This window comes from Brienomyrus brachyistius, unplaced genomic scaffold (genome assembly GCF_023856365.1).
Source record: "Brienomyrus brachyistius isolate T26 unplaced genomic scaffold, BBRACH_0.4 scaffold44, whole genome shotgun sequence".
Taxonomy (NCBI): domain Eukaryota; kingdom Metazoa; phylum Chordata; class Actinopteri; order Osteoglossiformes; family Mormyridae; genus Brienomyrus; species Brienomyrus brachyistius.
The window spans coordinates 1,463,513-1,490,786 of NW_026042319.1; the positions used below are offsets into that span (position 1 = coordinate 1,463,513).

The window sequence follows — 27,274 nt, forward strand, 5'->3', positions numbered from 1 at the left end:
TAACTGGGTCGGTTTATATGGTGGAAAGGACACATTTTTAACGAACTGGAGGATCGCCCCTCAAGGAACCACAGAGAGCAGGCCTGATTTTAAATGAAAAGTTTACAATTGCAACTGAAATCAGAAGGTAGTCTGGGCTGTCCTTATTGTTTGTGTCTCCTGCCTGGGATAACTCCCATCTAGATAAAACGACCCCCCCCCCAACCCTAACCCCACTCCCCCACAAAGCTCCACCATCTCTTCAACAGCTGTTCTCACCTTTAAGAATTTCACAGATTTGCATCTGATAGCCAAGAGTTTAACATATGAAAAGTTTTGATTCCATTATAAAAATATAAATTAACTTCATGTGTAAGAAACGTGTATTTTGTATATTAGTAAGGATTGCTCATTTCTGCTGAACACTGGGCTCCCTTGTGATTAATTAGGCTCACACAGTTACCCCGGCGCTACTCTACATAAAGCTGATTCAAGATAATACTGTTGCCATGGAGAAAAGAATTAGTAACTAAGTCAGGAGTAAAACAGATAAATCCATTAGAAAAGGCAGAAGCTGCAGCTCCAGCCTTCGCTCGGTGACGTTTGGTACATTATACGTCCATCGAACGTACCAACTTCACCCTTTCTGCCTCCCCAAATGGAGATGTCTCACTATCCGCCCCCATCTCGTCTTGTATTGCCATTGTGATGTTTATTCTAAATGTGTAAAAATACGTTTATTCAAAGCCTGCTAGATAACTACGATCTAGATCTATACTAAAAACTATCTATACTAAAATCTCTACTATAGATCTATACTAAAAACTGTGCCCTAGCTCTGTGCTTGAACTGAAATAGCTATGATCTAGACTGACATCTAAACATAGATAGATATGCACTGTCTATCTTGCTGAACTATTTTTGCCACATACTTAGCTAAATAGCTAGCTCTAATGACTTTGTTTTAGTTGCGTGAAATGCACACTGCTCACTAGTGAGTTATTGTCAGTGCCTACTCTTGGCTGCATGGATCTTGTATTGCATTTTCGCTACAATGGTGACATACGTCCCGTTTGGATGGCGGCAGCGGCAGCTAAGCAAATGCAGGCTAATATCCATCTGTAATTCAGGGTTACAGTATATTTTTGCAAACTATCTTGTTGTTCTGATGTAATGACATGTTTTTTTTTAACTCAAACATTTTAACTCAATCAATTTCGACTCAAACTCTGTAAGAAGCATAGGTGATGCCTGTGCATCAGTTAAACAATCGAAATACCCAAACTCGCCCAAAAATACACACCCAGTCATCCAGCCGTCTGTCTACCCCGTTATCCAGTTAGCGTCCGCGTCAAAGCAATAATTTCAAATGTGCCTTCGATAGCTCAGGCTGCCGGTTTGAATCTGTCAACCCCTGGGATCGATAAAGTATGTCTTTTTAATTATGTTTTTCCTTTGTATTGTATGTCCAAAAATTATACACTTTTAAGAATAGCGTAAACACAGACATGGGGCTATAAATCTTCACTGTGTATGTGGTGTGCATATTGCTTTTTTGTTAGAACCACGGTGGGCTCTGCCTATTCAGGGGCCCTAGGTGAAGTTTTACTTGGGAGCCCCCCTCCCCCCCCCACCAAGAACATCATGATCATTTCACTTCCTCGGCAACGCAGGTCATTCGGGGCCCCTTGGTAACTGTATGTATATTGTAGCTAGAGCTCCATCAATGGAGCATTGTGGACTGGATTTTGTCCATTGTTCTGATTCCGAAGGTAAGTTATTCATTCTGCTCTATGTGTTCGGTTTGGTACGTTTCCCAGTCGCACGTACACACACGTGTGCGTGGGCGGGTTCCAGTATGCATAGTCTTTTTGCAGTAGAATCAGTGCTGACATCCTCGGTCAAGTTTTCCCAAAGCTAACCATGCAAATACACAGTCTTCCATTGCCTGGAGCTGCGGAGCTTGGGGCTGTCCTGGGTAACCGTTGGCTTTCATTGAGACAGGAGGTCTTATGTAGTCTCTCAGTCCTTGTGCTTGCCCATGTTGGACCTCAGCATCAGAGTGCACTCCTGTGGGACCTCCGGGTTGTCAATCATGCGTTGCCATAGCCGCTGTTCCTCCCCGTAGGAGTCCATCCAGTCAACCTCCTTGCCATAGCTCAGACCTGAGAAAGAAGCCCCAAGTTAGTGTTCATTCTGCTTGGTTCCTCTTGGATTTTACTCTTGTAATTAATGTAACTCAGGGATGTAAACTGTCTACAACAATTGCAGAGTGTGGCACTTTTTGGTAATGAATTATTATGTAATGTAATCATTCTCCAACCATGCCACCCACCCCTCGGTGTGACTGATGTACCTCGAGAGCATTGCTTATTTCACATGGCTGCCTTTTTTAGGGTACAGTAGAGGTCACCATGCAGAGATGCATGTATCACTGAAGTGTATCTGTAGGCACTCAGCAAGCCTGAAGGAGGCGCTAATGAGGCAGCCAGCTGAGTCACATGACCCCCCCCCCCCAGTGTAGATACTCCAACTTCCAACTCACCGGTACCGGCACAAAGCCTCACACCCCCCAGGAACACGTTGCTGGAGAGGGACTCCTTGTCCCAGACTGTGAGCTCCAGGCAGACGTTGTTGAGGTCGCTGGGCTGCAGGCCACAGTACGTGAAGGTATGGTTCCACTTCGGGTTTAGGCTCTTCTTCACCACGGCTGTCTTGTGCTTCGTTGACTTGTTATTGTCTGGGAGGAGGTAACTGCAATACGCAAGATGGTTAGCATTCCATACTCTCGCTAAACACAGGCCTGGTAGAATATCTCCTTTATCCCTGAAGATGCCCGTAAAAGTATCAGCTGAAGAAGATCATAACCTCTGATTGCACTTGTGGTTTTGTCAAGACCAATCTTGCTAACTTTACTCCAAACAACAAACTTGGGGCACAATGAGTCATGTGACAGGTCATGTTTGAAGAAGATGCAACCCATGTGTCCTTGATATCTGGGATGGGGCAAGACCAACATCCAGGGATTTTCACCGTCCTCTATACTTCTGTTCTTGAGTATTGGAACTGGACAACCTAAAACAGGCACGGTCAAGTATGCATATTGAGAAACAGCCTTTGACTTCTTGCACGTACCCTTTGACGAAAGCATCTGATGTCCCTCCGGATTTAACAGCTGTTAGATTCTTAGCCTCCTTGACAAGAAGTTCCACCATTCCACCTTGGGGCAGCTTGATGTTGGACTTCTTTCCTTTCAAAAACCCTTTCTTAACTGTCAGGGAGAAAAAGCCAGGACTCAACGGGGCAAACGGCACACAATGCTGCTCAAAGGAACAGTTCATTTTCCAGTCTGATCTGCTACAAACTGTTCCTGCGAGCTGATTATATGCAAAGGACTTCCTAATAGTTTTAACTATTCGGTATCTCCCGGGCTGATCAGGTATGAAACAGAAGCGGGTGAAGGACTATAGATTTGTCAAAAGAGAATTAGTGACAGGAAGGTTACTAATAGGCACGGAATGTCAGTAGAAAACCTTAATATCACATGAGCAGGAGATGTACACTTACCCTGCACCTGGTCTAGAGGTAGCATGAGGTTCTTCTCAGCTGGAATGTACTTAAGAACTACAGTGAGCTCTCCTTTATATTGAAATGAGGTGTCTGGTCCACTGTCCGCCTGGAAAACACCACACACATGAAGCAGCCACTGATATGCACACAGACATCAGAGCAGAAAAGGTCTGGTTGTAGGATTTGGATAAGGGGGCGGCACTGGATTGCTGAGTCACTTTAAATGCTGGTACCCAATGGGTTTTTCTCCCTCTGTGACTAATCTATCTGTGTGTTCCTCGCGGCTGCTTGGAGAGTGGAGAGATACGAGCAGGCTCACCTTAGGCTGTAGAGGGAACCACTCCTCCATCTGCTTCTCAAAGTCCCAGGAGTCGAAAGGTACCTCTACCTCGCCCAGGAAGCGGTTGTGCCCGAAGCGGTCATTGTGCCACACAGAGAGCTGAAGCGTCCGCATCTCCAGCTGTGAATGGCTGATTACATACTGGGGGAGGGGAGGGTGATACAAGCGATTGGTCACTCAAACAACACCTGAGAGCAAGCTCCAGCTGGGAGTGGCTGATTGCACACTGGGGGCGGGGCTTGAAAGTCACCCTCCTACACAACCTACTCTACCATACTTTTCATGACTATTGCGAGTCCCCATCTTTCACACATCCACAAAATGCCTCATCTATGCCTCAGCTGGCTTTTGTCATCGCTTCTCTTTCTGCACATAGTCACCCCCCCCCCAGTGCGGGCAAATGGGGACCAGAAACCACAAAGTCCCACTTGAAGGATCCCTGCCAGATGCCATTCCTTGTGAAAATGTGTCAGAAGTGTGCAGCTGTGAATTCATATTCAGGGGTTCTGCTCGTCACTCCTGCGCTAACACTTAGGGATGAGATAGTGTTCCGGTCACCTGCGCCAACGCTGTTGTTAATAAGTGACAGGTTCCTGCGGGGAGACTCTCTGCCTGGCTGCTCTAGGGGACGTTGGCGCCAGGTGACATATTCATAGGTCCCTGCTGCTTTTATATCTTAGATTCCCTCCGTAAAAGGAGACTCTAACTGCCTCTCATGTAATGCGACGGGGGATCTTGACAAGGGCTGAGGAGCCTCGTCATGTATTTGCCCGCTAACCTTCAGGGTCTCGTTGAACACCGGATCGGTGGTATTGGTCCGGATGCTGGATTTCCTCTTATTCTGGCGGGATTTATCCGGCAGCAGGTACGTCTTGACATAGCTTGTGGGGGCAAAAAGAGAGACACCATCATCATTCTTCCAAGTCCGTCATTCTTAGTAGCTCTCAGAGAGCTGATCGTATGCGTATTTAAACACGTTATAGCATATGGGTGAAGGGTGGTGCATTGGTTACAGAAATTGACGTTTCTGTGCAGCGGTTAATGTGAGATGCTAAGCCACGCCCCCTCTCTCACGGGTCAGTGCGCTGCTTCCTCTCGTCGCCGACGGCCAGGTTGCGACATTCCTTCACCAGCACGTTCAGTGCTCCCGTCTTGTAGCTGTAGGAGATGTTCAGCAGTATCTCCCCGCTGATGATGGCGTGGTCATAGTCCCCGGTGTCGCTGTAAACACTCATCATGCTGTTGAGGCTGCTCTGTGGGCCCAGGCAGAAGGAGAGCGAAGCTCAGAGCGGTTAAGGCTGGAAGCGGACTGCTCCGGAAGCGAGGGAGGCGTGCATCTTGTGAGCAGTATTGTCTGGGCAGGTAAGGAGGACTCGCGTTCATTGAGACAGATTTGAAACCTGTCACAGACTATGAGCTAATAATCTGCATTTAGGAGGCAAACTAGACGGTTATGTAAATTAGATACAGCCAGTTATGTAAATTAATAAACAAGAAATATTCAAGAGGACACTTATTAGTGCTGACACATGATTCAATGGGATGGGAAGAGGAGAGGGAGAAGCTTCTGTTACTAAAGCCTGCATTACTAATTGGTAATGTGTGTCACCAAAGCCTCTAATTATTTTACATAAAGAGATGATGACTGAACAAGTAAAAGCTGACAGGAAGAAGAAAAGAAAGGGGGATACAGGGATGAGAGAGAGAACGGTGAGATGGAGAAGCAGAGAGAGCACAGAGCACTCACGGTTTCAGCGTCTGAGTCCGGAACATTCAGATGGGACCATTTCCTCTCTGAGCCCGGTGGAGTGGACTGAGACCCAGATTGGGGGGAGAGGAGGAAGAGGAAGAGCGAAGTAATGGTCGGAAACAGAGGTTGTAGAAGAAATGCAAAAGAAACAGTCAAGAGTAGTAACCACGGCGATAAAAGTCCCAGAGGAAAAGGCAGGAGAGAGTAGCTTTGAAAAGTGGTGGAAAATATCCACTTTGAGATGTATTATTGTAGGTATCAGTCACTGCCTGGTTTGACCCAATTATGACAAAATAACTGATATGAATATGAGAGCATGGAAAGGTCCGACGTCGGAGCAGTGGGGCTGACATTCACGTCAACCTCTACTAGCCTAGATGAGCAGGGATCTGTCAAGCGGGAAATATTACAGTAACTCTAAAGATTCTACTGAGTCAGGTGATTAAAATATGGGCCTAATGTAGTACATTTCTTGAGTTTCTAGATTGGGGGTGGGCAGTCTTATCCAAAAAGGGTGTATCTGCAGATTTTGGGCTCAGCTCCCTAATGAGATTACTAATTAGAGAACTGATTGACTGAAGAGTCCTCACACCTGACCTAAAGGTTATCCTAAAAACCTGCATATACGCCGGCCCTTTGCAGATATGGTTGCCCACCCCTGATCTACATGATATTTTGGTGCATTTAAGCTCAGCAGTTTCCCAAAAGACAACAAGGAATCCAGGGAATAAGTCACTTAATGATGTGGGTGTACATTGAGTTTAGTCGTGTTTCATCCCTCACCATAAATCTCAGAGACACATGATTGGATTAGTCTACCAGCAACCCACAGGGGAACCACAGGGGAAAATAGCAAATGACAGAGAGAGTGCAAGTTAATCTCCATCCTCTCAATTCTCAGGGAAATGGGGGCGGCCCAACCGGCCAATTAATCACGTCAGCTGCGATATTGTTAATATCCCCCTGACAGATGCTCACTGCGACATCAAAGACTTGTTCTTTGTCAAAAGGCTGGAGAAGTTTCAGCTGCCGGAATACAGCTCAGCGGGGCACAAAACTTACGCTACGGTCGTCTGCTCTCATGTGACAGATGACAGTGTGTCAGGAACAAAACACTGGCATTTCGTATTAAGTTGTCAACACTGCAGTGAGACATAGATGGGAACTTTTATTTTGATATGGGTGCTTACTGTAGACAGGGCGCTGCTCATGTGCCTGTGGGTCGCCAGGTTGTACTCGGACATCAGGGCGTCGACGTTTTCTTCCCTCTCATCATAGTCCTGAGGGATATACAATTCAGTTACATGGGTGGGGGGGGGGTATACAATAGCCCTGTTAAGCATAGAGTCCAGCATGGTCTAATCTGGAGTGATGCTGAAATTGTCACACACATACAACCAAACTGAGTATTCCATGAAACACTGTAATGGAACATTTTATTTCTTAGATAAGCCAGTGTCATCAAAGAGATTAAAACATTTCAAAGCGATGAAAACATCTGAAATACGTCTCCAAAAATGGCAGAAAAATGCTCTTTAGACTGGATCCTTATCAAACAAATGTCCAGTTTCTAATGCGAAATATTTTGTGCATATAGACCATGAAGCAGAAGGTGATATTTGTCAAGGTAACACATTAAAGATCCTGCTGCTGCTAAACATTGATTAGTGTGAGGTTTCCTAGGCGTGTTCAATATCCCGTCCACACAGAGAGATCCCATGATAAGCATGGGATTGTGGGTAGGTCACTCACAGGATCGTTCAGTTCCCCGGGAACAGAGCGGCTCCGCAGGCTCAGAGAATCTCCACCAAGCTCTGCAGAAGGACCAGTGAGGTCCACCTCAGATCGGCTGCGATCTGGACCACGCCAGGGTCGGGGGTGGACATGAGAGAGAGAGAGAGAGGCAGAGAAGCACAGAGAGAGGGGGGGAGAGACAGAAGGGGACAGAGAGAGAGAGAGAGGAGACGGGGGGGGGGGTTTACTCTCAAGTCGACACATGCAAATGATATGAAGAAAATTTAAATTATTAATTAAAGTTATGCATTTTGCAGACATTTCTCTCTTAATCCAATGGGAAGCAATAATATATCTTTAACCATGGTGTTCAACCAATCAGAGACTGACATTGTACCACAATGCCATCCACTGTGCTGTGCTCTACCCTGCGTGCCGTGGATGTCGCAGAGTACCTGAGGAGAGTGAGGCTCTGGACACGGAGATGCTGGGGGCCGTCGACTCGGCCCTGGGGTGCCTGGCAGCCATCTTGTCTGGGACGCTCTCACTGGCGTGGAAGCTGGCCACGCTCTCGGCACCGTCCGGCTGAGGGAGAAGCACCCAGCAATGAAGCAGAGAACTCCGTAGCCCACAAGCCCTTGGCTCACGGCCTGGGCTGATCTAAATATGGTGGTTTGATGAATGACTGTAGATGACTAGACTACACAGAGGTTCTTATTCATGTGCAGTGGGTCATGTGACCTGGTAATGCTCTCCGTTGCACTTACACATTACACACAGTGTTCAGGGTTTCTTGAGAAGGGGTTACGATTCTGAGAGAGGCAGGGGCTTTACCCGTCTGCTGGCCCCAGAGGCAGTGCTGCGGTTGCTGGGGCTGGGAGACCTGCCGATGGCCCGGAGCCGCAGGTTGTTGGGTATTGCTGGCAATCCGGTGGACTCCACAGCCATGATGCCCCCCCTGCTGGTGGGTGGTGATAAAATCATGTTAGCATGGGTTAAAAAATGCCCAAGTCTCTCACAGGATAAGGGTGTGTCAGGCTCTTTCTTTCGGGCCTCACTGTTGCGAGCGGGGTGTGGAGCGGGCGCTGTGCACGCTGGGGGCGTTCAGATCTGGGTTCGAGCCCATGCTCCTGGAGTCCTCAGCCAGATCGGACCCCACCTCTGCCTTCAGTACTCCCCGGCCATTCCTCTTATCTAGGTTCATCCTGCACAGTTGTCATTGGATATTACTTCATCCACTGGACCCTTATTGAAAAGCAAATACTACTGACACATCGAAGGGCCTTAATGACACTGCCACCTAGTGGCTGTGTTTCTACTGCCTTCTCTAGTCATAGAGATACTCATAACTAAAGATGAATTAATAAAACTGCACGTATGTGCCAGTCAACAATGCCTCCTTGAGAAGCAACGTCTGGTCCCACGACCCAGTGCCTCCCTCGTGGCCTCACCCCTGCCTTGCGCTTTTCAGGGCATTCCGCAGGGCCTGTCTGCCTGACGTCGGCGTGTTCGGTCTGTCTTCCAGCCTCAAGTCAGGCTGCGATTTCACGTGGTCCACCTTTTGGTCTGCTATGAAACGGGAAAACGGTCTCAGACAAGAGTGCAAAAAAAAAAAAAACAGTCGATATCCAATTTGTTCATAGTGGCTCCCGGAGGCAGTACCCAGCTCGGCAGGAATAACGGCACGAAGCAGCAGCTATTAACTTCCTGTGTGGGCTGCTTCAATCCCTGCAAACTCTTAATTAGGCTTCCAAAACTCTCCGGCTGGCTATCTAAGTCATCTGCAGTCATTCTACACATCCTGTCCCTTTGCCGGTGCCTGTCAGTAAAAACACAAACCTAGCAAACAACCGCACAAGAAAAGACTAAAGAGCGTCATTCCTGCCCCCTCACTGTAACCCCCCCCCCCCAAAACAGGTAATAAAGTCATATATCCTGTACACAAGCCACAGGCACCGAAGACACACGGAGGGGAAGGTGGAGTTTCCGAAAAAAAAACCTGCAGCGAACACCTGGCATGTTCTTAGCTTTTTTGCTTAAATTAGCATCTTGCTAATTTTACGCTTTTTGCTACCTCCCCCTTTTCTGTTTATATCTGAAAGCGCTGTCTGGCCGCTGACTGCTAGCCGGTTGGATTTCTGGGATGTCTGCCGCATGTTTCTGTCTCATGCACCACAGGGAAGGGGAATCCCAGCACGTACAAACCCCCCCCCCCCCCGAACCTCCACCCCCTCATCAGGACCCCTTTGGAAGAGCAGGCTGGTTATATTTAACAGCCTAGGCTGAATGTACTAACAGCCATGCCGCCAAGCCGGCTAATGCGTGTCTTGTGTCCAATATGCCTCTTTTTAATGAGAACAGAATGTTTCTGGTGTGAAAACGAGGTGCGGAACTCATCGAAGGCCAAGGGAACTCGGCTTGTAAAAGAAACAGACAACAATGAATGAGAATGTGCCCAGAGAACTAAGGAGAGTGAGCAGATTTCATTTGCTATCCTTGTTTTTCCAACACAGAGACTGAGAACGTCCCTTTATTAAGTTTGCTACTGGTTTATTGCCTCTGTAATTTGTCCAAAGACTCAAGCATCTCTTGACCATGTAGATAGATGGATGTTACTTATGGAGTAAACAGAGATTAGCCAACCTCCTTTATGTGGGTGGAGCTTACGTATTTCAAGACCTGTTTGTTCTGTTCATCAGTTTTTGTGCAGGCGGAGAGTAGCGACTATTTCCTTGACAGGGAGGAGTGTGGGAAGGTTTACGGCTCACCTGGAGGACTGCTGAGGATGGTCTGCTTCACCACGTCACTGCTCAGGACGTTGCCATGCGAGAAGCGCTTGGCCCGCTCCTCCAGGAACCACTCGCCCGTCACCACCTTCAGCTCCCTGCCGACGAGAGGGAAGACGGTGCCAAGGGTCAGGCTGAGGCTGCGGCTCACAAGCGTAAACAATGGTCTGCATGGTTTTTCAGGAACCACCTCGAAACTTTATTGTTGGTACCCATCAACCTTAAAGGTCCCCAAGGGGGGGCTCTTGGGGGTGGGTGGGGTGGTACTCACAGGATCTTGGCACATACGGCACAGCGCCACCTGCCTTTAGCCAGTGGCATGCGGCAGGAGCTGCACACACGTTGCTGGCAGTCCTCACACACCTCGCCCCGCTCGAACACCAGGCCCAGCGACCGCTGACAGCGCATGCACTGCCGCTCGCCCTCCTCCTGGTGGCGCCGGCGGCCCTTGCGCTTCATCTCTAACAGCTCGTTCTTCAGTTTCCTGGGATGGGCAGAGCTAGGTTAGCACTTCTGGGCGGAGGGTCACGAAGCCCTGAGCGGAGAGGCAGACCAAGGCCTCACCTTATCCTCTTCTCCTCGAGTTTCCGTAGTTTCTCATCCTTCTGGAGGACCTTCAGAATGACCTCCCGCTCATTCTCCATAAGAAAGGACAGGTTGAGTTGCTCTGTAGTTTTAGCCATATCTGTGATCGATAAGTCGAGTCTGTGACTGATGTGCCTCCCAGTTGCCGTGGGAGACAGCGAGTTCTGGCCGGGTGCGGACAGGGAGATGTTGTCGCCTTCAAACTCAAGCCGCTCGTCCTCCTGCCGGATCGCTTCAGGTGTTTCCGCGGACGTGACGCCCAGTCGGGTACTCCATGGTGACGTACGCTATTACCGTGTCCGCTGGGCTGGCGGGGAACTGGCAGCCTCGTCCACTCGCCCGATCTCCCGCACGTATCCCAGCATGACACCAGTTCTCCTGTCCGAACGTGAGGAATAGCCCAGACATCAAAGTCACCGTCCATTCTGCTCCTGGCCAAAAGAAATTAACATCTACTAACAGGTTAGCAGGAGATAAAAAATAGATTGCGTCTAATTAATCCATATGTCATGATTAGCTCTTGATTAATTCTTAATTAATCTTGAAAAATAATGTTTTGAGCCATGATTTTTTTCCCCTCTCTTGGGCTTAATAATCCGTAAGTCATTGAGAGCCCTGCAGCGGCAGTCCATCCATCCATCGCAGTAATGACTCTTCCTGAGGACGGCATTTTGAATTCAGCACTTTAAATGTCACTCTGCCTCCCCCATTTTCACGGGGAAGGTTGGTGGGTGAATGTTAACAAGCTCGTTAATGAGTAGCATTAGAATATTCCCGAGTGTTCTCTGCGATGCGCGTGCCCTCCCTGCACCCCTCGGACATCCGCAGCGTGACGGAAAAATAGCCAGGGCTCATTCTCACGTGGCAAAGCTGTCACATGGAGTGGCATCGAACGGTGGCTGGGCCGCTGTCCCCGCAAGCAGGGCACTGTCCCAGAATCCACCTGGCATTGACGAATTCGCAGTCAGACACTGGACCACGACTACTGGAATTGATTAACCTGAACGGGTGACCGTCTGTAAACGTCATGTAATCGCTTTGGGCATTTTAGATTTCTCCAGTCGTCTATCAAGAACAGAGTGACACATTTCTTTTCATACATTAAAAAAAAATCGAAAATTGAATACAACACATCACATACAAATTATCCACCTTGATGAAGACTTTTGCACAGCTATATACTAACATGAAAAAAAAAAAACATAAAAATTGAATTTGCGGCTTTTTCATGACCTCTGTGTCTTCAGGCGAGAGGTTTTACAGACTATGATTAGTCTTTCCTCATATGATAAAAAAATGTACCAAACAAACAGCAGGTTCACGCCACCAGTCACAAAACAAACATCCCCCTCATTGGCTGGAAGCCTGCCCCAGTTATCCCAGCAGACTGCCATGTGCTTTAATTAGCTCCTGCTCGACACCTGAAACACCAGGTGCATTCGCTTACTGTCCAAATGATGGCTTAGATGAAGTAATTAAGGGCTGAGTTTGAGTAAAAACACTACAGGCTGTGGACCTCGACAGGCGCCGCAAGAAGCTCCTGATCAGAGCTAAAACGGGTAGGTGGCAGAAAGCGAGGAGATGAGGGGGGGGTACACCTAAACCCCAGGCATCACCCAAGCTCAGTGCGCCCCCTAGGGACTGCTGTCAGGAGAAACAACCAGCAAGCGCAATTAAAAAAAAAAAAAAATCAGGCCTGTCACGTTCACATGTGATAATTTGAAAGTCAGCAGTCGTTACCCTGTCTACGCAACATGACTTCCGAGTTGAGGCCCTGGCTTAGCGCAGAAACAGCGTCAATATGCTTCCAAAGCAGGGCGTAAAGAAGGAAATGCATTCTTAATCAGTGTTAATTGTTTTGCTTTTCAAGTTGTATCGTCCTGCTGTTTTACTTCGCTGCCTTTCTAGAGAACCTCTTTATGCAAATGACAGCTCATTAAAAACTGTTTAGCTGAGGAACGGAAGTCGGTATATTAATTTTTAGTTCTTGCTGTACATCTTGAGATTAGTAGCACAGCGATGACACATCTGTACTGGTGTGCGTGTGGGTGCAGTGCCTGCGATGGCCTGGCCCTGCGAAACTATCGGAGTCCTTAGCCATTTTGTACTGGATAAACAGCTTGGGAACTCGATACATTAAATGTGCGCTTTCCTGCACTGTAACCTTCCGCAGTGCGTTCCTTATAGCTAAAATGCTGTCACCTCCACCATCATTGCTGAAGTCTTTTCCCCTAACAAGGGGACACTTTGGACGGGCTGCTGTCCCCTAAGGTAGCGTTTTCTGATTACCCCACTGAACGCCGAACAGATATTTATCCAGGTACATTTATTTAGTTCCTCAGGCCCAGTGGAATTGCAGAATTTTCCATTTCAGTCTGGATGTTCTGGCTTGTTTTGGCCACTCGCTGCAACGTCATTTGGTATAAGAGCAGGCAAAGCCTTCAGCAGCCCGTCCTGCGGACCCTGATGTATTATGAGGTCGATCTGAACTCCATCCGTGAAACCGGAATGTACGGTCAGCGAGCGCCCGCCCACGAACCCGGCGTGGGGTCTGTCACCGTAATGTGGCACCGGGTGGAGGGCCAGGTGGAGGGCAAACAGCGCTCGCGCCACGGCAGGGCGGTAACGGCGGGGAAGCCGCGTGTGTGAAGGGCAACCCGTCATGCTGCGTCAGGCAGTGCGTTACGGCCCGTGAGTCACTGCTGTGTAAACATACTGCACAGGAACTTCAGCTAACCAGAAGAACTACAATCACCAGGATGTAAATCTTATTTTTGTACTTTGCAATCGTATATTGTTCAGAATTTGTCTTTTTCATTGCGATTATCACTCTTAATAACAGTAATAAAATATATTTAAGTGTGAAGAATACAAATGTAATCTATAATACTATAATTATTATATTTTTGTGTAAAAAGGCTCTCCTCTATTTTTCTGAGAAAAAGATATTATATGTAACATTTCAGAATGAAATAAATAGGCTATAAACCTTCAAAAAGACTGAAAAACACACTGGACAGGTTTTAATTAAAGATACGAATCGATCGACCGATTCTGGAGCAAAATAACAGCCTGTACATGAGAAGGAGGAAGATGGGCAGAATATCTCATACCTGATAGCTAAAGGTGTGGAGAGCTCTGAGCTTCAGCAACAGAGGTGCTGGTCCGTCCCAGACTCCTCTGCCCCGGAAAAACCGTGAACAGTCCCCTCCGTCCGCGTGAGACAGTAGAATGTGCCCGTGTGCTGGTGACGGACGGGCACCGCAATGTCCCTCCAGGAGCCCAGCCCCAGTCCGTACAGGCCTGGACAGGGGAGTGAACACTCTGAGAGTGTGCTCAGGAGTGCTCAGGCATGCTGCCCGTGGTGACAGGTCACATGACACACACAGGAATTACTTCCCAGCCTGAGCAAGCCAGAGGGACACGGAATTAAACATAACATGAAAAAAAACACATGATTGGATTACTCTGACAGCACAAAAGCTCAAACGGAGAGGCTGGGAAACGGGTGATTATAAGTTATAAAATGTTTTTTAAGTTACAGACAACAGAGGGATGTGATGGATAGGGGAGGAGCTACAATCGATCGTCTGACTCCAGGTAAAAGCTGCTGAACAGTTTGCGGCCCCATTTTCAAAATTGCAAACTCAACTGAGGAATCTAGTCTGAAGAAACACAGGCCCCCCAACCATAACCTTATGTATCCAGGGTCCCCTATAAAATGCTCCCCCCCCCCCAAAGAATCTGCCCCTACCTCGCCCCTGACCACAGCATTTGGTGAAATGCAGATTACAGACTTTGCCTGTGTTACCGTGGAAACACTTGGCCCATCACACTTAGCGATCATCAGAAAATGTGGTATAGTGTCAGAAAAGGATCTGAATTGATAGCAGATCTACAGAGACAGTGAGAAGTAATTTAGGCTTATTTAGACATCTGTATCTTATGTTTGAAATTTAGTCAGACCCTTGACCCATTTAAGCTTGGAAATATCCTTCTATTCGGAGTTAATGCTTTTTTTTTGGCTTTTAAACTCATACACCCACGAGTGCCTCTAAGGAAGAAGCAGGTTTCAGCCAGCAGAGTCCTCAAATCCTGTGGTCTCTCCAATTAATGAATTATTCAACAGTCAAAACCTTACCGACTGTGAAGACAGGAGAATAGAATTCTGCTAGAGGTGGGTGATCCACATTGTTTGCATTTCTGTGCTTGCTTGTACCACTTTAACATCATGTGGCATACATGTTAATTCTCCCCTGTTAAGTGACATGGACGTGATTATTTAATTAGCAATTTGGTCAAATTAAGAAAAGTAGAACGATATGTACCAGGTGACACAAACAGGATTCTAGAATCCTTCAGTGCTGCGTGTGAAATTTCACTTTGGCCATGTCTGCGAGGGTGAATGTGAACAAATAAGCAAACAGCTCCAGCCTTTGTCATTTGGCTCCAGCCTTTGTCATGTGGCTTTAGTTTGCTTTGAGGGCTGCTCAGTATAGGCATCCTCCCTGAGCACATAGACGAACGTTTTCCCCCGGGGGCCGGGTCTGTCCAGAGCAAACACTCTCTGTTTGAGCTGAATACGTAAGAGGAAGAAGAGAAAAAAAAAATACATGTTTATTTTGCAAATCTTGCACTGTGCTTTGACCCGAAGGGGATATAAGATCTCATCTGTTTCACTCATGAAGATTTTATATGGTGAAATGGAAGGCCTCACCTACTGTTAATTGTCCGACAGAGAAGTCAACTAGCGAAATATCCGCAGTGCAGAACTGTGGTGACTGATAGATGGCGACTGTGGGGACTGGAGTCATTAACTCTATTTTGAATGTCTATAAATATATATACATAGTAGTCTGTGTTTACATTTTGGATGCACTGGCACTAATAAAACAGAATGTTATTAAAGGGAAAGCACAAGACAGAATGATTAATCATCAGTGCTGTGCTGAGGTCGTCCGGTAGGAAGTAGAACCGCCTGTAAACACAATGGCACCACAGCATAAAACAGTATGAAATTTTAATGGATGGTTCAGGACCCTGACCGTAATGTACCATCACCTGTGTATTGGATGGCCTAGTCTGTCCCTACCAACACTGCTCTGACAGACTTTCATGTAAATACACACAAACAGTATGTATCAATGTTTGGTGCACAATTAAGACCAACAAGAATTCTTGTTTATGTCATTGTATGTTCCGCTTCAATTTGGAAAGAGCTAATGCTGTGGTTTAGATCCACTTGACTCTTGGGGGAGGGGGTGGGCTTATGAATGTACAGTGTTGGGAGGGGGGGGTCACATTTGTGATACGCAAAGTAAAGTAACATGAATCTTCAGCCCCAATAGATGTCAGACTGCTCACCAGCCAGTTAGGCTTGCTGGGAAATGGCCAGCAAATTGGCATACCTTGGGGAAAGGGGGCTCATTTTCCAGGAGGAAATCTGAATCACCAGTATGCAACAGTTTAGCGGGTGAGTAGGGGCTATGGGTGTAAAAAGGAAGAGGAAGTGTGATAATGTGACAGTGTGTTTATCAGCTTATTAGTTGCTGAAAAAGCATTAGCATTAGATAAAGGGCTTTGCTAAAATTTCTCTGGACTTTGTTCTTATATTCAGAAAAATTGATTCATGTAAATTATTGACCGTACAGATATGAGGACGAGGGGGAACCACCAGCCTATAAAGGAAGCTTAAACACCAGTGAATCTTCAGGTTTAATCTCTTTTGATACATGTCTCTTTAGAAATTCCCAAAACTGCAGGAGAATTTCACAGTGTGCTTCATATTCTTGAATGAGTTATGGATCTCAAGTTTAAGATTCTGCACTCAAAATTCAGCCTGATGCAACAACCGAGAAAAAGAAATGAACCGAGATGGTGAGCAGCAGAAGATCCTCTATGATCTGCACACATACAAAAAAATAGATGTATTATTACCAGGGCTCAACACTATCATTGTGAAGAAGCCCAGTGATCCTGGCCACAAGTGGGCAAGTTTACACTGCAAAGCCTTTCACAAAACCTGATCTGTATAGTGTACGCTATTTGGCCCGGACTGGAAAGGGTGATGAATTGAAGACGGTCTTCTAAATAACTGTTGGGCACTATGAGTACTTGATCATGCCATTTGGGCTCAAAAATGCACCTTGTTACCAGTTTCTTTAGGGACATGCTCCACTGGTTTGTCATACTCTATCTAGATGACACCACAGTATGCTTCCCAACAGGACAACTCATATCCAGAACATTTGTCAGGTACTTCTGTGTTTACTTCGGAGTATGCTCACTATGAATGTCTGTCATTTCAGCCTGGTTTCCCAGGTTTTTCCTGCCTAGGTGAAGGGTCCACATGGATTCAAAGAAGGTCCAAGCCACTGTGGAGAGACCACAACCCACCCATCAAGGAGCTGCAACATTCCTTTAGAACTGCTTTTTAAAATACGGTGTTAAAAACAGGTTGCCAGCCATAGAACAGTCAGCAATACTCCACAGACAAAAGTCTGCTCGCGATGTCATCCTGTGACCTTTCGTCAAAAGCAAAGGGAAAGTTCTCTGTTCGACATGCACAAAGCACTTTGAGTGGAATTCCCCTAAGCAGACATATTTAGCACTTTTAGCCTTCATTCTTCAGATGAAAAATACAGTTTAAAAAATGAAGAAAAAAAAACTAAACAATAAAGAATTCCTTCAGAAGAAAAATACAGCTAAAAACAATAATAAATAATTCATGTCGGCCTTTTATTGTCAGCTCTGTTAAGATCATATCTGTGTTCATTCTTTCTCTGCGGCTAATTTTTTGCCTTTTATAAGGGTCTGACATCGGTGAGAGAGGAAGCTGGAAATGAATCGACTGCACTGTATTGTGCTAAGGGTGTGTTTGGGTGTCTTCCACCACCATCAATAATCCTTTAATTACATTCTCTACATGGGAAGGCCAGCTTCATCCACAGCATGCTTGCTAAAGGGGGGGCATGAATATTTAACAGCTGCTCCACATTCAACCTGGGAAGCACTACAGCGATGCGGGGGCCTTGCACCACAGCCGCGACCTTTGTTGACACCGCTAATACAGTTAGCGCCTGTAAATTAGCCTGAAGGGAGAATGGTGGTTAAATAAGACATGAACAAAAACCGCACGTTGGATTGACATTAGCACACTGTATCAAAGCTATTTGGGACACCATCTTATTAGTGTAAGAAGTCTCAACCACGACCTTCCCCAAGGTATTAGCCCTCTGTTCAACAGGGGGAGGCAGTGGGGGGGGGTGTTATGGGATGACCATCTTTGTGTTGCTAATATAGCCTTTGCAAGGCTGGAACATTCTAGTGGGATGCAAAGCTGTCCCCACCCTCATCAAAACGTGCATTTCTGCAGTTAGACTCTCACTTTCTTTTTTATCGTTCACGTTTCCCTTTTTCTAGCTCAGTTACACACAGAAAAAAAGTATTAATATTGTTTCATTTTAGGGAAAAAGAAGCCATCATAAATCAAACAAGAGGTAATAAAAAACAACACGAAGGGTGTCCAACAATGGATGGTGCAAACAGATGAACTCACGTGTCTGTTACAAGCAGTAAGAGCCCTGACAAACCACAGGCACGCACACCATTGGCCAGCTTCCCATCAGGCACGCACACCATTGGCCAGCTTCCCATCAGGCACGCACTCCACTGGCCAGCTTCCCATCAGGCACGCACTCCACTGGCCAGCTTCCCATCAGGCTCGCACACCATTGGCCAGCTTCCCATCAGGCACGCACACCATTGGCCAGCTTCCCATCAGGCACGCACACCATTGGCCAGCTTCCCATCAGGCACGCACTCCACTGGCCAGCTTCCCATCAGGCACGCACACCACTGGCCAGCTTCCCATCAGACATGCAGTACAATGGCCAGCTTCTTCTCAGGCACGCACTCCACTGGCCAGCTTCCCATCAGGCACGCACTCCAATGGCCAGCTTCTTCTCAGGCACGCACTCCACTGGCCAGCTTCCCATCAGGCACGCACTCCACTGGCCAGCTTCCCATCAGGCTCGCACACCATTGGCCAGCTTCCCATCAGGCACGCACACCACTGGCCAGCTTCCCATCAGACACGCACTACAATGGCCAGCTTCCCATCAGACACGCACACCACTGGCCAGCTTCCCATCAGACACGCACACCACTGGCCAGCTTCCCATCAGACACGCACTACAATGGCCAGCTTCCCATCAGGCTCGCACTCCACTGGCCAGCTTCCCATCAGGCTCGCACTCCACTGGCCAGCTTCCCATCAGGCTCGCACTCCACTGGCCAGCTTCCCATCAGGCACGCACTCCACTGGCCAGCTTCCCATCAGGCTCGCACTCCACTGGCCAGCTTCCCATCAGGCTCGCACTCCACTGGCCAGCTTCCCATCAGGCACGCACTCCACTGGCCAGCTTCCCATCAGGTTCGCACTCCACTGGCCAGCTTCCCATCAGGCTCGCACTCCACTGGCCAGCTTCCCATCAGGCTCGCACTCCACTGGCCAGCTTCCCATCAGGCTCGCACTCCACTGGCCAGCTTCCCATCAGACACGCACTCCACTGGCCAGCTTCCCATCAGGCACACACTCCACTGGCCAGCTTCCCATCAGACACTATACTGTTCAGTGAGATGTTTTTATATTCTGTCCCTACAGTTCCTTCACAGTGAAAGACCACAGAAAGTCTCCTTCTAGAATAATGCCCAGCTCTTCGGAGTAGGTCATGCCCCAGGTCCCCCAGGTTTAAGACAGAATACCGCAGGTGGACGGTTCAGTTCTCTGTGACTGTGACTTTTCATGCTCAACTGGTTGGTTGAAACTAAATCTTGGTCTGGAACAGTAAACTTAATTAAACTTCCATCCAAAATCACTCTTCACACAGCTACTTGCATAAAAGACGTTTGGATCAGTGGCATTTTATTTTAACAGCGTCGCATGAAACGCCGTGTCCGCACTCTGCCTGACACGCCCCCCCCACCGCGCTGCAGCGTTTTTCTCGTTGTGATCCGATTCGGCCGCATCACTGGTGATTAACTCGGCCCTTCCTCCTGCTGAGCTGGAGCACCTCGGTACAATCTGGTGCTCGCCGGTAACAGAAAGCCGCAGTCATCACCAAAAACACTACAGGCCCTATTACGCGGCAGCCATCACAGACGTGCGCCCTGAGTGTGGCGCTGCAGGTTGACGGGATTGACACGCTGACGCAGTGGGTGGGTTTTATTCACTGTTACCATTACAAATAAGAATAATGAGAAGCACATGCAAGTAACACCTATTAATAAAGGCCCGATTAGGCCACAGCCCTGTTCCTCTCTCATGGTGAAATGAGTGTCTTCTTCCCTGTTACTGTCTCGGCTGGTTATATCAATCTGGAGACCATAACTGAGGACAGCCTTGCTCAGAATGACTAGCCGATGCTCCAAGGCCGTTTGCACGTCACCTTTCTGTTCCCACGTTACGTTCCGGCCCAACAGAGAATCTCTGATTATTCCCTTGATATCCCAACTGCCTGCGGGCTACGACTCTATACCTTTGTGCATTTGATATGGGCTTTAACGAGGCTGGACAGGAAAGATCATTAAATTGAAGAGAGGGTAAGAAAGGCAGAAGGACATCGAGTGAAGAGCAGGCTGATGGGGGCCGATGGATCGTTTCAGATCTCACGGACCTTGATGTGTCTGCAGATGTATTATTGATGCTGCGGTGGGACAGGGAAAGGGTCTTCCCTCTCAAACACACGGACAGAGACACACACACACACTTGTACTCATATCTTTGCGGGGACTGTTCATTCATTTCTATGGGAAAAACACTAACCCCAACTATGCTATAACCCTAACCCCCACCCAGCCCTAACCTTAACCATAAGTAACCAAACAAAATACAAGACTTTTGGCAAAAAAAAAAAAATTAAACAACCTTCTGGGGACCAAAAATCTGGTCCCCACAATGTAATAATTCCAAACGTGCGCACACACACACAGCTCTGTAAAGGACCTGCAGTTCAATCCCCCATCTCTGGCTGGACGTTCTGCCAATTACCCGTTATTTTCACACCATGGATTTAATGGTTTGTGGACATTGCCTAATGTGCTGGATAATACTGTAGCATTAATGAACATATTCAGAAGGAAATCGCTCCACTGGGTTTCATTCCTTAATGTCTGACGGGGCAATGGATGAACAAAACAGCAAACGGCTATAGGCTCCACTCAGGAGTATCGCCTGCATGTGCATTGTGGAATTTAATAGGGACTGAAGACAGGATCTGGAAAATACTTCATCCCTTAAAATTTATTGGAAGTTTCTGTTAGTGATGTGTGATTGATTTAAACTGATTCATGTATTATGTGGAAATTTGGTACAAAAACATGAAAATTCAAATGGTAAATGGTTCTCCCTTCAGGCACTGGACAATCCGAACTCTGATTACACAAAATAAAGAGAGAGCAGAGCTTTAAAAGAATTTCTAAAAATAAGGCTCTGGAGAACATCTGAAGAGGCCCATTTCCTGCTCTCAACGCCTCATCCCGAATACAATTTCCCAGAGCTGCATACGACGCTCAGTGAAGACGGACCAGGCGTTGTCCCCGGCAACCCAAAAAGCTGTACTGCTGCGAGAATAATGGAGGCGCGAGGCTGGCAGAGGAGGACTGTGACGCCAGTGTCGTTAGCGAGGGGATAATGACTTTCAGCAGCCGGGCCACTTGTGTGACAGCTAAACACGGGATTTGTGAGCGGTTATGAAACAGGGAGTCGCAGTCGGTGTAGCTCATCTCACGCCACTCATTAGGACACGAGGAACCACTGAAAGGAGTCTGCTATTATCTGCACAAACTGGGGGGTGATAACTGCTTTACGTAGAAAATTAGCTTTCTATATAATATTCTCTATTTTTTTCTCCTACTGTTGCATGGCAACCAGTTTAATATATATGTATATATTAATCCTGTTGCCACGCAACATAAAGCGGTAGGGAAATTATGTTTTTTTTTTCTGTAGGTTAAATGTTTAGTAGTAAATATTCCTTAAGATAACAGGCAGTCAGACCAAACGCTATATTTCAGTTTCATCACAAGAAAAAAAATATCTGGAAGTTTTTTTAGGAAAATGAAAATTATTTCACCAACCTGTCACTAAACTCTTTGTCTGTGTCACGCTCCTGAGATGACATGCCTGAAACCTGCGGTGAAAACAAATGATATTTCCATCCATCATCCCAGTTTGCGCTTGCGGGCGAGTCTCTTATTTGAGCGTCTAGCCTCCCTGCAGGAAGAGACAGCAGAGCGAAGCCCTCTGTCCTGCAAGCAAAGGGGGAATAAGAAGGCGTCTGTCTGCCAGGGAAGTGCAGCTCTGAGGGCAGAGGGGAGGATGACGGGAATCCTTCCAAGCCGGGCTAACGTCCCCGTAAAGTGTGAAGCAAGCCTGTTGGTGTTATGTGAGATTTGCTGTGCATTCAGAGCTGTGACTGAGTCAGGATAACGGAAAGCAAATCCGGTGCCTGACTGCAGCGTCACAGGGTGGTAACTCCTCTATAAAGGAGGATAGACTGTTTGTTTTCAGTCATTTAAAAATTCTTGGCAGCTCCAGTAGTTTGTATTGAAAGGCACAGCATTCTCTAACAGTCTGGCTAGGCCTACAAGCATGATGAGTTAAAGCCGTACATGTTTGTCTTTGTTTACCGACGTGACGTTTAGCTGTTATCCGTTTTCAGACAGACTGGAGCAGGATTATTCTGATCCTGTTGTCCTTTGGATACAGACAGCACAAATCAGTTGGGCTCTGACTTCCACGCAGCGCTGATTAATGGCCCCTGCCCCCCCCCCTAGGCCCACATCCTGTGCCCACTCGTGCTGGGCTTGCTGACTGCCACACTTCGTTAAAGCACCCTCTCGGTGGTCCCATGTGACACATGGTGACTTGATGTCTCCACTGTCAGGGGGGCGGATGTGCTAAGGGGCCGCTTTCCGAGCCCCAGGGCCCCGATGCATCCAGCCTCTTCTTCCCACTGGGGAGAAACCGGCGGGTTTTACTGGAGACGTTTACGCCTTCGCGGCACCCCACGCGTCAGCTGCTACTGGTGTCATTTCTGCCGTATTTTCTGAGCCGTTTCCTTAGTAAAAGTGAAAATAAAACTCAACAGGATGGGAGGGAACAGCAGTACTTCCGTAATGACGACGAAAATGTAAAAATGCCAGAATCCTGCCTTGCTGGCACGTCAGAGTCCCATCAGGGGAAGGGGGCGCTCAGGCCGGGGGTGAGAGCAGAGCCTCAGCCCTGCCAAACATCACCCAGGATCTGGCGCCTCTTATCCAGCACCATCACCCCTGCCTCGCCACTTCAGGCTGCACTGCATGGGTCACATGACAAAGAAAAACCCTGCGATTCTCTTCAAAATTGTCCTTCATTTCAATGTTTAACTGCATCAGCTTCTCCCCCTGAATCGCTTCTAATAACCTTTTCTGCCAAGATACAGGTAATTACAGCAATTAGGCCTCTTCATTAGTCACAAGGCTTCAGCTGGTTCTCCGATTCAATATCACTGGGCCTTTAGTCAAGAGAAATTAATAATTTAAGTAGTTTGATATCAGCCCTGCAGCGCTGGCTCTGTTAGAAATTCTCTGTGGTTTCTTACAAGGCAAGAACCACCTGACTGCCAGGTCTGAGGTGCAGAACAAAGAAAGGTGGTTTTTTAAACTGAGAAATACATCCTGGTTTGTGGTTAAAGGACAAATCATTTCTAGCGCCAGTGAAAGGTGCCGGGAACGGAGTGGAGCAGGTCAGGGCCGTGTGGCATCACTTTGGAGCTCATTAGTTTCCCCTGAAGGCTCTCAGGTTAAATTCCGGTGATTAGTGGAGAGGTCACGGAATATTCTAGTTATTTCTTTCATATGCGATTTGCTAAGGTGCTCGGCTAAGCGGCACAAACAGGCTGTAATCCACAACGTGTCCTACAAACAGCCTGAACAGAAGTGGAAAAAGTGTGCGAGGAATATAAAGGGACTGCAAAGACTGTAATGACATTAAAAATGAAAAACAGACTATGGTAAGATGAAGGATTTAGGGAATAAACCCTGAACTCATCTGTAGCAAAACATCTATTTCTTCCTTGAATCCCCAGACACTGAAAGGCATGGAAGATAAGAGTAGGTACAAGTGAGCAGACGCAGGGACAGACAGACAAGCCCGTGTTAAATAGCTTTAAAAAATCAAAGTCAGTGATGGTGGAAGACACTGCTGCATCTGATTTGTTCTGAGAATGTCGAATATGTTTCCTAAATTTAAGAACCAATAGGAGGCTTGATTTTCTGCTGCAGTCGTCTCACCCACGTGGACCCTGGCCTCTACATTAAAACTTCATGAGCCAGGCTTCTCCGGGGGCTGGGCTTCCCTATGAGGCCCTCATGGATAAACTGATATCAAACAAGCACTTCTGTATATCACACTGGTGTTTTTGTCAATTATACAGATGTGGAAACATCTCAGGGGCTTTGCTAGCGTTGCTCAGAAGGGCTTCCTGTCCCTGATGACCACACACGTCCTTCAGCATGAAAACAGCTGGCTCATCAAAATGAAGATGGCCACTAGAACACAGTGTTTCTAAGCCTAAAAGCTATCGCCGCTGCCATCTCCTCCTCTGTCTCCTTAGAGAACCCGAGGAAAACGCGGAGAGAATAAATCGAGCCGATTTCGTTTGCATGCCGCCACGTTCACACCTGTGTGGTTTGTGGTTTTAAGCGGGAGTCACGCAGACGCTTTGCCTGTCTTCTCTGACAGCTTTCATCGTGCCGGAAAACATGCCAAAAGGCAAGAGAACGACTCTGATCTTCACGTTAGCCGTTGTCGATAACGCTGGGCCACGATTTCACAACATCAGGTGCCCAGTCGATACCGGTTTGTTCTGCAGTCTCACACCTTCCCTGTGATTTAACCCTATACCTCCTGCACGACACTGATACTTCTAACAAGCTCAAAAACAGGAAGACCACACCACTTGACTCCCTCCTGTTCATAGGCCTAAAGATAAGACTAATTACACATATGAAACTGAATTCTGGGAAGAGCAGATCCTCCGGCTGGACAGTGCCCATCTTCGAGCCGATGCTCCCAATTCCCATAGCACTAAGTCAATTCCCGAGAGGCAAATGAACGCAACTGACTGTCCGATCATTACGATGCAGCAGATACAAAGGCTCCCGCAGAAATGCGACCGCCGTACAACACGATGAGAGTGATGAGAGAGCAGCGAACCAATTGGTCAGTAATCCAACGTCATGCTACAAATTATTAACACCCTTAGATGGAGAAATAATCCCTTGCTTTTTGCACCTTTTGTTTTGTGCTAAGAAAACACAACAGAACTGAAGAGGAGATGCACGTCAGACAATACGAGGCACATGACATCCTATCAAAGATCGATTCGAGCACCTCTTACCCTCCCCTGTATACATGCACCCTGTACAAACCTTTCAATTTAAAATCCAGAAGGTCAGACAAACTAAACGGGACTAAAGTCTCAGTAGATCATGACTTAATCTCACAGTCGAGGCTCAAATATTTCCTGGCACCTTTTCTGCCAAAGTGTTTGACTGGTTCACCACCATCCTTGACTGTGGATTTTTCAATCGAACACTCTGTTGGTTTTCAGTAGATAGGTTCATTACGTGGGACCACCGAGGGTGGAGAGGAGGATAACTCCAGTTCCTTCAGCCTTAATGACCGCTTCATTATGCCAAAGAACATAATGATGGTTTTGTGCATAGTCGCTTTTTAAAACCACAGTAAGCTCACCCCCAGAAAGGGTGTGGCCTAGTTCTGCTTTCCTGATTTGTCTCCCAGTCTAATTTTAATAGGATGACTTGCATATTTTGCAGCCACTCCCACTTCAATGGAATCAGCAACAGACCAGACCCCAGTTGACTCAGAATGCTGTGTAATGAGTATGGTGGGCAAGGCCACGCCTCCCCACTGCTGTCCTAGGCACACTAAACTGCTGACCAATAACAAGGGGGACCCAGGACCTGGAGAATGCCACCTTTTAAAGGCCAGACCTTTCTGTCTTTAAAACAGCATGCCGTCAGAACCAGCCTCTGGGTTTCCCTTTTCGACTGCTGCCAGCGTGCCCTCCTATGTCACTCTACTCTTTAGCTTGCAGCAAACTCATTAATACTTACTCTGCTAATCCAATAAGTGGCAGCCAGCCAGGACACAGAACCAGGATCAAACAGCACCGGTGGCTTTATGATGGCAAAAGATGCAGTGTGGAATATTTGCAGCCATAAATGTGATTTCCGCGCCAGACAAAGCCCCGGGGACGAGGAAGGCACCAGGACCACTAAACGAAATCCTCGTTACACCTGGCAGTAAGAGGCTCCAGATCTCTGCCAGATCGCTCCATAATCTGTAAATCACAGATCTAAAGAGTCCCAGTGCTGTTGACATTTTCCACACAAGACTTCCAGCCTAGCCCTACTAGAGGCTGCATCAATCAAGGCAGACCCCTCCCCCCCCCCCCAAATGAGGGATTACTGCTGTTTTTTTGGAGGTGGGGGGTGTTTATCTGAAAGCTGTGTGTGATCTGCTATTACCAAAGGAGACATCGAGCTCACAGAAGGTTGGAAAATCTGCATGAAGCAAGTCGTTAGCTTGCCGAGTGCCTCTCCCCCAGCCACTTAAACACCCCCCCCCACATTGGTTCAGCTTCTCCCCATTATATGTTTCCCTGCTCACCCCTGTGCCATAAATTGCAAATGGAGCATCTGCTGAGAAAGAGAGAGAGAGAGAGTGTGTAAAACTATAGGCGAAGGAGGCGAAGCTGAGGATAGAGGGGACGGCAGGCAGAGGGCTTCTCAGTGAATGCAGACATGCAGAACAGGCCACAGTGGCACCCAGAACTATGCCAGCCTGTCGCTGTAGCAGGAACTTGCTGGCACTGAACTGAAACCCTCAGAGTACCAGGAAAGGAAGGAGCCCAACTGCCCTTAATCTGAGCGCGTGCAGCAAACAGAAAGCCGGTTTCATCCACAGCGACGATCACAGCGAACACCGCAAATGCTACATTACAAATACCTCAGAAATGAGTGGCAAAATAACCAGAGGTAACACAGAAATTCATATTTTAAGCTAAAAGCTGAAGAAATATTCTTTTAGTATCTAAGAGGAAGAATTCCTCAGCCCCAGTATATAGTGTCTCACCAAATGACCTCCCCTTGCCTTAATTACACACACACAGTGCCCTAAAGACCCCAAGGCAGTTGTGCATCCCGTCAGCCAGTGTCCACTGTGGCAACTAAAGCCGACCGATTTCGTTACTGCCTCCAGCTCCTGATAAGAGGAAGCGGGTAGATTCGTCCCGATGTGGCGGAGCGCAGGAGCATCTCCTACGAGCCTCACTGCAATTTCAGAGAGATGAACTGGAGAATAACCTGCCCCACTGGCATGGGGATTAGGGCACATTACCTGCGAAACACGCACGGTCCACTTTCACATCCAGCATGAACTTCAGATTACCCGGCGAGGCT

The 27,274-nt window shown here is 47.4% G+C and overlaps 1 protein-coding gene across 6 annotated transcripts in view; it reads right to left on the reverse strand.

Annotated features, from left to right (window-relative positions):
* Window positions 1-223: 223 nt before the first annotated feature.
* The window catches only part of sytl5 (synaptotagmin-like 5), a 28,418-nt gene continuing 1,367 nt past the window's right edge, over window positions 224-27,274 (reverse strand). The window contains exons 1-19 of one of the 6 annotated variants that reach the window (XM_048999135.1): window positions 21,884-22,259; window positions 13,858-14,047; window positions 10,724-11,122; window positions 10,431-10,643; window positions 10,142-10,257; window positions 8,825-8,942; window positions 8,432-8,578; window positions 8,208-8,334; window positions 7,829-7,958; window positions 7,392-7,495; window positions 6,830-6,919; window positions 5,637-5,702; window positions 4,964-5,142; window positions 4,668-4,770; window positions 3,869-4,030; window positions 3,547-3,655; window positions 3,115-3,250; window positions 2,525-2,733; window positions 224-2,144 (exon numbers count right to left, since the gene is read on the reverse strand). In XM_048999135.1, the coding sequence (XP_048855092.1) occupies window positions 2,002-2,144; window positions 2,525-2,733; window positions 3,115-3,250; window positions 3,547-3,655; window positions 3,869-4,030; window positions 4,668-4,770; window positions 4,964-5,142; window positions 5,637-5,702; window positions 6,830-6,919; window positions 7,392-7,495; window positions 7,829-7,958; window positions 8,208-8,334; window positions 8,432-8,578; window positions 8,825-8,942; window positions 10,142-10,257; window positions 10,431-10,643; window positions 10,724-10,842 (2,271 nt within the window). In that variant the 5' untranslated portion in view covers window positions 10,843-11,122; window positions 13,858-14,047; window positions 21,884-22,259 and the 3' untranslated portion in view covers window positions 224-2,001. Of the gene's footprint in view, window positions 2,145-2,524; window positions 2,734-3,114; window positions 3,251-3,546; window positions 3,656-3,868; window positions 4,031-4,667; window positions 4,771-4,963; window positions 5,143-5,636; window positions 5,703-6,829; window positions 6,920-7,391; window positions 7,496-7,828; window positions 7,959-8,207; window positions 8,335-8,431; window positions 8,579-8,824; window positions 8,943-10,141; window positions 10,258-10,430; window positions 10,644-10,723; window positions 11,176-13,857; window positions 14,048-21,883; window positions 22,260-27,274 lie in introns of those variants that run through there. The other 5 variants (XM_048999138.1, XM_048999133.1, XM_048999137.1 and 2 more) reach the window with 5 other exon arrangements.